Here is a 12,548-nt window from a genome sequence, read left to right on the forward strand (position 1 = left end):
TCACAGAGAGGGGGTTTCGCATTATCTGCACAGCATCACTTATAATCATACCAAGCAGAAGGTGCCGTGCTAGTGGAACAATTACACCCCCGACGAGTGTCCGCGCATATTTTAGAGACGGCGGGCCTGGTAAGCTCCAGCTGCCTTTGCCTGACAGGGGGTTAGCTTTGGCAAGGAGGTTGAGAATGGAGCTCAGTGAACTAGCCGCCTCATTGTTAAAAAACAACAACAACAACAACAACAAACCCAGGGTTGAGATACACTGTGAAAGTTATAGCCTGAGACCAATTAGTAGACCATGTAGTACAGCTTTTAACAATAAGTTCTCACAATGATCCTGCCTGGGAATAGTTCCTGTTAAGGTCTAATGTTCTGAAATGCCATTTATGAAATGGAAAAACCCTCTAAAGGCTCAGAGGCACTAACAGCTGCCCTCGCCAAGAAATCCAGTAGAGCAGTGCTTATGGCTATTGCACTGATAAACAACAGACATTAGTCAGAACGTGAATGAGTCTTTGCCAGCAACTCAAATGTGCATGTCTAGTACAATGCGTCATGCCTGTGGGCTAAACCTAGATGTAGTTACGATAATACTGCATTCTGTAAGACTGCCCAGTTCTCATTTCGCGTAGAGGTTAACAGTGCATGAGACTAAATGTCAGGTCTGAGAGGCTGATATAGTCTGAATTAGCGACACTGAGTCATTGCCTGTCAGCCTTTTCACTACACTTGGGGAGACCAAAACTGGCACATCACCACCAGATCTGTGCAAATGCCAAAAAATGAGGCATTGTTTATATGCTAATCCCAAGCATGACACCAATTGTGCTGCTCATTTTGTTTTGGGGGTATTTGTCACACTTTTTAGAAAGAGAACCTAACTGTTGTGCAGTGGGGGAACAACTCCAAACTCAATGGAAATATATATTGTAAGCAGAAATGTGGATAGTTAAAAAAGCAGCCTAAAACATTTTAAATAAGTGTTTCACAGGCCAGCAAAAGCCCAAGCCAGTGACTGGGTGATACAATTTTCTTATTTAAAACATAGCTCTGCGTGGTGGTCTACACAGTATATATTTTGAAATAGTTGTACCCACAATGCTTAGCCGTATGTGCAGCAGAGGGATGTGACAGAAAAGCTATTAGAGCTGGGCTGGCAGAGAAATCCATCACTGGTGGGCTGAAGGACTAATGACTCAGAGATCCTCATTCAGAAACGTATTCATTTCCTTGTGCCTGCCGGAAGGCACACAATCATTTAGGGACACGTCACAAACAACTCTCAATCAAATGCACATCTAGAGCCACTTTTCAGGTGGTGAGGGTACATCCTGTTTGTAACCCTGCAGTCATCTATGGACAGTGTTGTGCAAGGGTTGTTTATGAATGACAGTGAAAGCTGAGAGAAACACTGTGCATTTTCAGGATGAAGAGCTCCAAGCATCAACAGCTATACTCAACTAGGATGAGGCAGAGATGTCCTAAAAACTTGTTGATCCACCTATGCTTCTGTAGCTCCTGAGTCATGGTATTTTAGTGAATTATGAAGTAAATGTAAGATTCATCTTTCTTTTCTAGTAATTAACTTTATGCTAAAACTAAATGACACTGTAATTTATACGTGCTAAGACAGCACAGAGCTGCTGGCAGGACTGTAGACTCTTAATCTTGTTCAGAAACATTTGTAACTAAATGCCTGTTAGTAGACACAGAGCAGTGGGACAGATCTAAGCTGTTACATCTGCTACCTTCAACGATATTTTCACATATGCATTTAGCAGACATACTGCTGCTACCACTAATTTGACACATCCTGCTGAACAGCTTGTGTTTTGCAGCTTTTCCTTACATGACTTCATCACAGAGTTTTATAATTATCACTTGTAATTGGACTATTTTCACCTTTTTCCTCCCGATGATTACGCAGCAACCTGTATCCTAAAGCATTAGCAGACACAGCCATGCACCAAACTCAGTCTTATCACATATTAAATAGATTAAAGATTAACTTAACTCCCAAATTCTCAGTGTAATTCTATGTAGCATGTACGCATGACTAGGAGATATGACTTGCCCTTATTCTGTAGATCTCTGAATCACTCTCTTCTCTGCTTTTATTTGTGCCAAAGAACAATAACATTGGTCTGATTTGTTAAAAGCCCTGCCAACAGTGTCAAGCAGGAATTCAGCTAAACATATCAATTATGAATCATTTTTGAGAGGTCTTGAGGAGGAGCCTTGGCATTTAGCTGACTAGAACATTTCTCTCTCATGAGTTCCTCTTTTAATCATTAAATGCCAACTCACATTTCACCCATTCGAACTATCTATCACTGAGAAGCTTTAAAAGCAATTATCCATATCGTGCTATCCACAACTCTCTTTTGCTTTACTTATTCTTTTGATTCCTCACATTTCTGGGGCAAATCCTCACACGTTCTCATTGTGTTGTGATGGCCCACTTTTCTCCTTATGAGACCGTACTGGCAAACTGTCTCTCTGGTTCACAGCATCGTCTTGTTTATCGGCTTATTACAACTGCATCATGTTGTATCTGTGTATGCCATTAAATCAGTCCATTTCTCATATGAATTAACCACTGGTAAAAAAAAATACATTTAAAAAAAATGCATGTATAGTCTTTCTGCAGCTGTGCTATATGTTCCTCGAGATGTCAATCTGACATCTTGATGTGTTTGTCAGTGTTGTCCTGTCCCTTTAGCATCCACATTTGATGATTGATGATTTAAAATAGTCTGAGTGAAGCATTTTAATCACTCTTGAGATATTCTGTCACTCTCTATTACATGTTCTGTGTCTCCTTAAACTGCCCAGGGCTGCATGTGAGTTAATAACCCTATTTAAGAGCTGCCATTGAGCTACTAATAAGACACCAAATGTCTGACTATGTGCTGATCAATTGGTTCCACACCTCAAGGAGATAAGTCATTTTGTTCAAAGCTTGTGGAGTATTTAGCTTCACCGTCTCTCTATCACCAACATCTATCTGAGCATCATAAATGGTATCATGTGATATCAGATGAAGCAAAATTCTACCTGTAGTAAGTAATAATATATATATGATTTACAAGACTGACGGGATGTGCTCGATTTAAACATCTGTTAGGTCATAACTACTAAGTGTTTATGCATGCTCTTGATGAAGCAATATTTCACTCCATTGCGCATGATGGACCAAATTAATGAATCTGAACTTGGTATGAAGTCTTTCAGCTTGTTACTTGATAGAAACAGACATGATTTCACAGTGTACTGTAAAGAGAGCTTTGTATTAACTGTAAGTGGTAGTGTGTTGGCCTCTGTGTGCTCTCGGTCCCCACTGAAGTGGCAGGGTCATGACTTGAACTCTCCGCAGCTCGGTCAGAAGACAGAGGCGGTCTGACATTTTAATCGGTGCAATCACTCAGCCTCCTGGGACAAAAGAAAGCAATCTGCTTATGAGACCAAAGAAATTGCCTCAGGGTTCAAGGTACCTTTAGCCTTATACTGCTCACATACACACGCAGTCGCACGCAGTCGTTGACATCATGTTTCCACTCCTCTCACTATAAAGTGATACAATCTTTTATTAATGGTCTGTGCTCCCTGTGTTGACATGGAGACCATTTTAATGATTAATCTGAAAGGAAAGTGCCCATCGTACACTGGGGGCTCTTTAGGAAGTTAGAAAACCAACGTGTTGTTTTCAGTTAGAGGCGGTGACAGAAAGATCTTTTTCACATTCACACTTTTTTTCATAATGTCTAATTTATTTAACATTGAACACTTTTAGCTGTCTTTGGTTTTGTGAAATACTGTCAACATGCTGGAGGACGATTAACACCAATCAGAGGTGGGGTTTTTTTTTTTTAACAACCTGGCAATCAAGTAGGTGTTCATATTAATGGCTTGTAACTGACACATTTTCAAAGCAAGAAGCTTTTTTATTTTTAGTCGAAGCCTAGATTTAGTAACGTGCATCACATTTGATTTTGATTTGGAGCTCATTTTGGATTCCCCCTCCAGAAGAATCTTTCATTGATGAAGATTCAGATTTATCATTTCAATATTTTTCTGTATGACAAGGACATTTTGCCACAGGTGATTTTCTACTGTGCAAATCCATCCACATCACTGGCTTGTTGTTACATTAACATTCTCTTTCTATTATTTTCTCCCAGTTTATTTATTTATTTTTTCATGGGGAGATGACAGGAGGCTCGAGGCTTTGCAAACAGAATTTATTCAACAAATACAACACAGCGGGACTGAATGTTAGAAACAGAATCATACCTGGTCACCTGGTTGTTTTAAAACTCTTCCCACCACAGGTCAAACCAATAAAACCTTTTGTAAATCTGTTGAGGCTCCTGTAGGACTATATTGAGATGCCAGTCCAGGCGAGGAAATGGTTCATTAGTATTAATTAGAAATTTCAGGACATCCTTTCTTTCCTGCAATCTCCTCAATCTTGTAATTAGAAAGACTGGCGGGGGAATAATGCAGCTGTGCTCAATGTGGGGCAGAGACGGGGGGGGGGGTTGTTAGTGGGAGTGCTGTTGAATACTAACAAACTTACTCTTTCCTTGCAACAAAAGAGCAGATGTCCTTTCTGACTCGCTGTGTACTCTCCACACAGAACCAATTTTTAATTTGTGTTTGGCTTTGTTGCTCCCTATGGCTCCCTATGGCTCCCTATAGCGGGGATCTCAGTCCAGTGATTAATTTGAAAGGAATGATGCTTTACACTTAGAAAACATACATATATTTCACTTTCATTGTGTTTTTTGTATTTCAAGTGCAGAAAACCTGAAAATATTGAGCTTAATTCAGATTCTACTGGATTTGCAGACTATTTCATATGCACATGGACAAGCTTTCTCTAGAAATCCTAGCTGGGGTTAACAGCTAGTTTCCTCATTCATTTGATTGTGGAAATCAGGTTTCTCTTATAAATATCATATATATATAATTATTCGAAAACACTTATTGTTGAATCCTCATGAAAACCATAGTTTGCAAAAATTACCACCCACTCTGGGTGTAAAATTTTCTTTTATTTGCGTCTGTGGTGCTCCCAAAATGCTTGTAAAAATGTCTGTCCTCCTACACACCACAAAGATCTGTGCTTCTCCATTTTATCAAGGAAGTTAGCAGGCACATCAGATTGGTTAGTAATGTTACAACAAGAGAGGAATCTCAAAGTGACAGAAGCGAGCACCCATGAAGCCCCTCTGTCTCTCTGCGGAAAGGTCAGTTTGCTCCAGTAGCAAAGCTCCCATTGGCATTTGGTCACAAGAGTCATCGGCAGTTAAGCGACAAGCCCCGGCATCGACAGGCCTTTGTCCTAATGAAGTGCCTGTTATCTGCAGTCTGAGTAATGACATGGAGGAGAGTGCTGCCACTGATACTTGTACTGCCGTCACAGGGCAAACGAACACAGAGAGGGGAGAGAGGGAGCGAGGAGTGAAGGGGCTGTTCAACCTTGACCTCAGCTGACCTTCTCATGAGTCATTATGAGGGCTGAGACCTGAGTGCCCGTCATGTGATTTAGACATGGTTAGATATTGCTTTGAGATTTTAATAGATTAGTTTGAGGAACATAAACAAGCTTTTCTACAATGAGGTTTCCATTAGCAGCTATATAAGAAAAGCAATTAAAAACAGTTGATGACTAAAATCTGAGTATCAATTGCTGATATCTACTGATGCTTCGTGTAATTCAAAAATTCTGGTAGGTGTTAAAAAAATTTAAGTTTGAGGAATGTTACTTTGAAGAAAATTCCTTTCCACTAAATAAAAGTTGCTCTGTCAGTTGCCTCAAAATTACCCTGGAGCAGTGTGACTCCTGTGTTTTTATGTATGTGCTGACTGACCCATTCAAGCACTCCTCCAAGAAAACTCCCCCACTGAGACAAGCCTGTGACATGGCACGTGGGCATGACGTTTCCCTGGCGATGAGGGCGACAGTGATTAGTGACAGTGACCCCTAGGATTAATGTTTGCTGTCTTACTGACACTGATTAATCGCTACCCTTTTCTAAGCTAATCACGTTTACTAGAAATATGAAATGTCACAGACAGACAGCAGAGTTTTACCTATTTAATTAAAACTATTTTGCGGTATGTAACCCCCCGAAAGACACGTCAGTTTATGACATCCAGTCATGTGAATTCACTTAGAATTTCAGTTTTGCATATTGAGCTTTTTCCAGATGTAATTATACAGTTTGAGAGCTCAGTCTTGATTCTAACTCTTCACAGTGACTGATGCTCATTTGCACTGTGTGTCTCCTCTGCAGTGTTTTATCAGTCAAAGTCACTTAATACTCTACCTGGCTCTCTGCAGTAATTCACCCAGTTGCAATCATCACTCTTAATGTACTTATGCAAATTATATCTGCATCCCTCAATGATGCATAAAACTCTTCCAGAGGGAAACCAACAAATTATGTTGAAGTGCAACTCTCAATGTTTTTCTGTCCTGTCATCTTTTGAGAGGAGTATTATGTGTCACTGTTGGATTACTTAAAAAAAAAAAAAAAAATCTGTTCCAGTCTGATCCAAATTTTCTGGTTTGAGACAGGATGTTCAGCAGTGTTATGCAGACTACAGTGTTGTGAATAGGGAGGAGGGTCCCAGATATTTGACACAGTGGAGGATGCCCAGGCTTCTCTGCAACATACACACATGCTTCTCCGAGGGAAGCTTCCTCGTGAGGTTGAGAATGCAGAGTATTAGCAGAACCCCAGTGACATCTCAGCATATTTAATCCATCCTCTCTTTGAGCTCCTCTTTTAGCCGTGGATGGGGTTTATTCCAGACACTTCAGATGGCTCTGGCTGTGTATTAATATTGGATGAATCTGAGATATCTGTGGCAGGGTTTAAAATAAAAAATCTGAAACACATTCTTCTGGCAGGAATTATTTGTCATGTTGAAACTCAGGACGGTGCCTTTTCTTTGTTGAATCTTTTCTTGGCCACATGTTCAAATATGATTTGCTGTTTCTGATGTGCTTGCTAAATTTCTGTTTTTCTTCTCCTTATTGCAGCGGGATGCAAAGGGACAGTATTTGTTTGACCTTATCTGCCACCACCTCAACTTGCTGGAGAAAGACTATTTTGGCATCAGATATGTTGATCCAGACAAACAGCGGGTGAGTGTCTTGCATGTGTGACCATGACATCGGGGATTTTTGTGCGTGTGCTTATGTGCATTTGTTTCATTTATCATTTTCTTAAGAAGATATTTTAATAAGAGTAAAGTCTATTTTTAAGAGAGACCCAAAATTAAACCACGCAAATCCCTCTGATGCCAAAAATTGTTGCTTTTACATTTCTGTTTGTGTATGGATTAGACAAATGTGCTACAGCACGCTAAAGGTTTTTGCTACTGCTACATAGCTAACATTACAATTAACAACAGTTTAATTTAACTAAGTGTGTTTACAAGAGAGGATTAGAAGAGGTTAGAGATGAGTAGAGGGTAGAATACGTCCTCTGAATGCGACAGTGACTCACTGTCACAAAGTGGTATTACGAGATGGGAAAAGCTATGGCTAGCTGGTTATTATGCTAACCCAGCAGAGGAAAAGCAAAAAAAAAAAAAAAAAAGCAAAACAATAATTAACACTGGCGTTGCTTTCCACGGCTGGAGACAACTCTTAAGGAGGAAAGGTATGAAGTTTGATGCTGAACTCGCAATGTGTTTTTCTAGACTGGTATGTAAACCGCTGTTAATGCTAACACTGGCTATGTAGCGATACCAAAAACCTCCATATAACATCTTCATGGCTAGTTGTTTCTCCCTGTTTCCCCCTGCTTCCATTCTTTATGCTAAACTAAATTAACTGCTTCTTCGCTCCAGCTCTGTACTTAATGCAGGCATGAGTTTGGTATAAATTTTCTCATTTGTCTCTAAGCAAAAAAAGTGAAGAAAAAAAGTATTTTCCAAGATGTTGAAATATTCCTAGCTTCAAAAGTAGTGTGGTACATATTAAAATTCATGTGTTATAAGACAACTTAAAATGCAGAAAAGCCTAACTTTGATTTGAAATTAAATATTGCGTCTGAAATGTATCTAGCTATATTCAATGTTTTAAAAGTAGTTGAATGTGAACTCAGAATGACTCCATATAGATCCGTTTGTGTCCATATAAAAATTACATGCTTAGCTATACTTTAAAAATGCAGCGTATTTGATTTAGTTGAAGAATGAGGGTGAGACGGTGATGCAGAGTGAAAAGTTGTGTCCTTCACTTTATCTTATTCATGCTGCCTTTCAGAGTAACGGACTTTCCATCAGGCTCTTCTGCTATGAGGCTTGTAGTAGCACTGCTTGATTCATTAAGAATTCACATGTTCGCAGATCATGTTGTTGTCCTGCAGACAAGAGCCAAGTCCTGCTGATGCTGCATTTCCTATGCTGTCACTCAGGACTATTTTGGTGGTTGTTGCTGTGGGTGGGTTGAGTTGGCGAGAAGGTAACCTGGGAGAAAGATGGAGAGAGAATATGCTCCCAGAGAGAATGAAGGATCTGAATCTGGCCTCAGACACAGAGTCTGTGTAACTGTCATCAGCAGCAGGAGTTCCCTGCTCAGTCAAAACCTGTTGTTCTAATCAGCCTCCCTGCTCTAACTGTGTCTCAAGAGACCTCCACAGAGCTGTTTGAACATATTCGTCACCTTTGATGATTTCATAAAAGAAAACCCTGCAAATTCTTTATGTTTGACGCAGCTTTGACATATTGCGGTGCTTGAACAGTGCTGTTCTAACACCATGTGTTTGCAAACAGGTTTCCCCACAAAACTGTCAGTAGTAACAGCTCAACATCACGGCAACTGATATTCAAAGTGTCAGTTGAATAATTTGATGTGTGGATTACTCAGAGAGGATTTTTTTGGTGACATGTAATTATTTCCGTTTGTCTGTTTTCTCTCTAATGTAGCACTGGTTGGAGTTCACAAAATCAATCGCAAAGCAAATGAAATGTAAGTACTTTGAGTTATCTTTATTCATTTTTAATCTTGGAAATTGAGTGATTAAATCATTCATCCTCAACACAAGGTCTGCACTGACACTAGTGATAGAAGTTATACATGTTTGAATCCTGACAATACACTGTGGAGTTTATCCAATTTGCCTAATTTGCTCAAGTCTCAAACAATGTGTTTAGGTAATTTTGAGGTAGCTGTATTGAATATCTTCATTTTATGCCACATGATATTTTCTGTTCAGTACATTTCAGAAGAAAATGTTGCACTTTTTATTTAATTAAAGTCATTTTACAGCTACCGTAATGTTATTTTGTTATTTTATTTTTTTGTTATGTTATTATGTTACTTTGCAGAATTACATTTACATACCTGTGTAATTTGCTTGCTTTTCTTCTTCTTATAAATGATTGATTAAGAGAAAAATTTGATTCATCTTAGAGTAGAAGTCTCATCTTCATTTGTATCACGTTAAAGTAGTATTAAACATATTTTATAAAATTAACATGTACAACATAATAAATATGTGCAAGGTTGTAAAGTAAATGTACTTTTAAAAAATCAAGCAAGGAAAGGAATAGTAGAGGGCTGATCAAGGCAGACAAGTTGCTGCTCATATGAGCTTTTTCTTTATTTGAACACTCTTGTTTGGTGCCAGACATTTAATCTGTCAGTTCATGAGATAAATTTGCCTGTATTTCAGTCTCTGAACAGTTCTGCCGTTGCCCTCAGTCTCCTGTTGAGTGTTTGATCTGTTGCTGTGAGAGGACTCCCGTCCATTTCTTAAATGTTTGGTGTTTGTGTCCTCCAGCTCAGCCTCCGTTCACCATGTGTCTGAGAGTCAAGTTCTACCCTCCTGATCCCGCTGCTCTGAAGGAGGAAATCACTAGGTATGGCCTCCTATTGTTGCTTTCAGATGAGTTGATAAAGGCTCTGTTTCTTTTTAATTTTCCTCTCCACAGCTGCAGCATACCTTTGTTTCAGTTTAAGAGTGAGGAGGAGAGGCAGAGTTTTCATGGAGAGACTGCCATCATTTGACAAACCTGTGAAAAGCAGCTGTGTCTGGTCCTTGTTTTTGTTTTAATTTATTTATTTCTGTGGTACAGATTGTGCTCTGAAATTTTTAGACAAACATTATTTATGGGCCTTCATAATTAAAATGCCTGAGTACTTAACTGTCTAAAACATTATGATAAATATTACACAGAACACAGTTTCTAAGACGAGTTGCGAAGCAGAGAGGAATGTAAAAGCCTTTGCACGTTGCTTAGTCTCCAAATGATAATGGGTAGAACATTAACATATTATATTTTTCCCCATCTCAGTTCTTCCTAGCACACCACAAAAACTGCTCAGAAATGTCTCGAGGAACATGACAAAGAGCCAAAGCTGTTGACCTGGACTCCAAACTCCCCAGATCCCAATCTGATTCAGTACCTGTGGGATCTGCCTAATATTGCATAGGTCCCCTTCACACATGGCAAAACAGCTCTGACCTGTTGGGGCTTGGGCATGGGATCTCTGAAGATCTCCTGTAGTGTCTGGCACCGGGACATTGGCAGCAGATCCTTTGGGTCCTGTGGGCTGTGGGATGGGGCATCCCCATGGTTCTGACTTGTTCTGGATCATCCCACAGATGGGTCAGATCGGGATCTGGGGAGTCTGGAGGCCAGGTCAACACCTTGGGGTCTTTGTCGTGTTCCTGGAGACTTTTCCGAGCAGTTTTTGTGGTGTGGTAGGAGCATTATCCTACTGGGGGAGGCCCCTGACATTGGGGAGTGTTGCTGCCATTGGGGAGGTGTGTGCTTGGTTTGTGACAATATTTAGGTGGGTGGTACGTGACAAAGTAACGTCCAAATGAATGTCAGGACCAAAGGTTCCTCAGCAGAACATTGTGTTATAACGAGATGATCGATGTTATTCATTTCAGCTGTCGGTGGTTTTAATGTTATGGCTGATCGGTGTATGTTCTCATTAATTTGCACAAAGATGAAAGAGCAGTGAGTTTATACTGCCTCTAGATAATGCTGCTGAGAGTGGCCAGCTGGTGAACTGAGTGCACGTACAGTTTACTGATGTATTCATCAGTGACCTCGGAGGGGGTGGAGGAAGGAGTCCACTCTTTCTATCTCTGAGGTGTAATGAGACGAATTGTGCACCACATGTAGAATGTACATAATGAACAGAGCGGGTAGAGGAGATAGGGGGCAAAGGGTGCTGATTGAGAGTGGAAAGGAAAAAGGGTTGGAGGGGGGGAGTGAAAGGTGGGGGAGTGATACATGATGATGAGAGTGAAGAGGGCAGAGCCACAGAAAAGTGTGTGCTTCCCTATTGTCATTAGGGGGCAGGAATTGTTTGGGCAGTATGTTAATGTCATATAAAAACTCCACTCACATAAAACACTATAGGTATCACGTATTATTGTTCTGTAGTATTATGTAAATACTATGATAGAAAATGGACTGGTGTCACTTATAACATTAAGAATGGCTCTGTTAAGTGCCCCAGTAAGTCATGACAGTGACAGTGCAGCTAAATGGAAGGCAATACTCATCTTATTCTTTACACCTGTGCTTGTTACAGCATACGTGTGTGTGTGTGTTTGTGTGTGTGTATGCGTGTAAATGCATGTCTACATACAGGAAGTGTTATTAGCCTTTGTGGAAACGGCCTGCATGTCTGATTTCCTGTTTAAGGTTGGGGTGGTGGTGCTACAGAAGGTGATTTTCAGTAATGCCACTGAATGTGGTGTTAATGATAACATTAATGATCACAATAATAATAGTCATTATCAACACCATCCTGCTATTTGCCGCAGATGTTGTCTCAGAGTAAATTTCATGCTCCGGGAGCTGATTGGTTGGATGAATTTAAAACTAGGCTGGAGGGTTTAAGAGAAGCACGGCATCAGTAACAGCTTTTTTCCCTCAGGGCCTTCCTACCCTTCTCCCCCCCCAAAAAACAAAACCCTAATTTCATCTTAATCAAAAAGAAATATTCAATCCCCCCACCCCACCCCACCCCCATGGGGAACATGAACTCAACAGCCCTTTGAGGTTTATCAGGTTTGTTGTTTTGCTGTTCCTGCTCTATCTGTTTTTAATTTTTTTTTTATTCCTCCCATGTCTTCACTGAGAAATGTAACTACATGAGCGGTTATGGGTATTTGAATATTATTAGTATTCGCATAAACGGGCCTTGTCAGATTGCCTGATGTGATTTTTGTCCTTTCCTTTGTAGATATCTTGTCTTCCTGCAAATCAAGAGAGACCTCTACCACGGTCGGCTCCTGTGTAAAACCTCGGATGCGGCGATGTTGGCTGCCTACATCCTTCAAGGTAATGGAAGGTGACAGGTGGAAATGACTTGCACCACTCTCTGCTTTGCACCGTGTCCACGACCTCTGTTTTACATTGCCCTGTAGTTCACCATGCTGATAAATACCGCCAGTCAAGCAAATAGTTTTCTATGTAGAAAGAAGCTGAACGTGAAGGTGATACAAGGAGAATGGATAATGCTCATCAAAGGATATGCCTGCAGTAGTTTTCTTTTT

General features: G+C 40.2%; 1 protein-coding gene across 4 annotated transcripts in view; it reads left to right on the forward strand.

Moving 5' to 3' along the window:
- LOC108875410 (FERM domain-containing protein 5) overlaps window positions 1-12,548 on the forward strand; it is a 58,260-nt gene that overhangs the window by 31,373 nt on the left and 14,339 nt on the right. For all 4 annotated transcript variants that reach the window (XM_018664333.2, XM_051073374.1, XM_051073373.1 and 1 more), the window contains 4 exons: window positions 7,055-7,159; window positions 8,950-8,992; window positions 9,807-9,885; window positions 12,236-12,333. In XM_018664333.2, coding sequence (XP_018519849.1) covers window positions 7,055-7,159; window positions 8,950-8,992; window positions 9,807-9,885; window positions 12,236-12,333 — 325 coding nt within the window. The remainder of the gene's footprint in view (window positions 1-7,054; window positions 7,160-8,949; window positions 8,993-9,806; window positions 9,886-12,235; window positions 12,334-12,548) is intronic.

This window comes from Lates calcarifer, linkage group LG10, assembly GCF_001640805.2.
Source record: "Lates calcarifer isolate ASB-BC8 linkage group LG10, TLL_Latcal_v3, whole genome shotgun sequence".
Classification (NCBI taxonomy): Eukaryota; Metazoa; Chordata; class Actinopteri; family Centropomidae; genus Lates; species Lates calcarifer.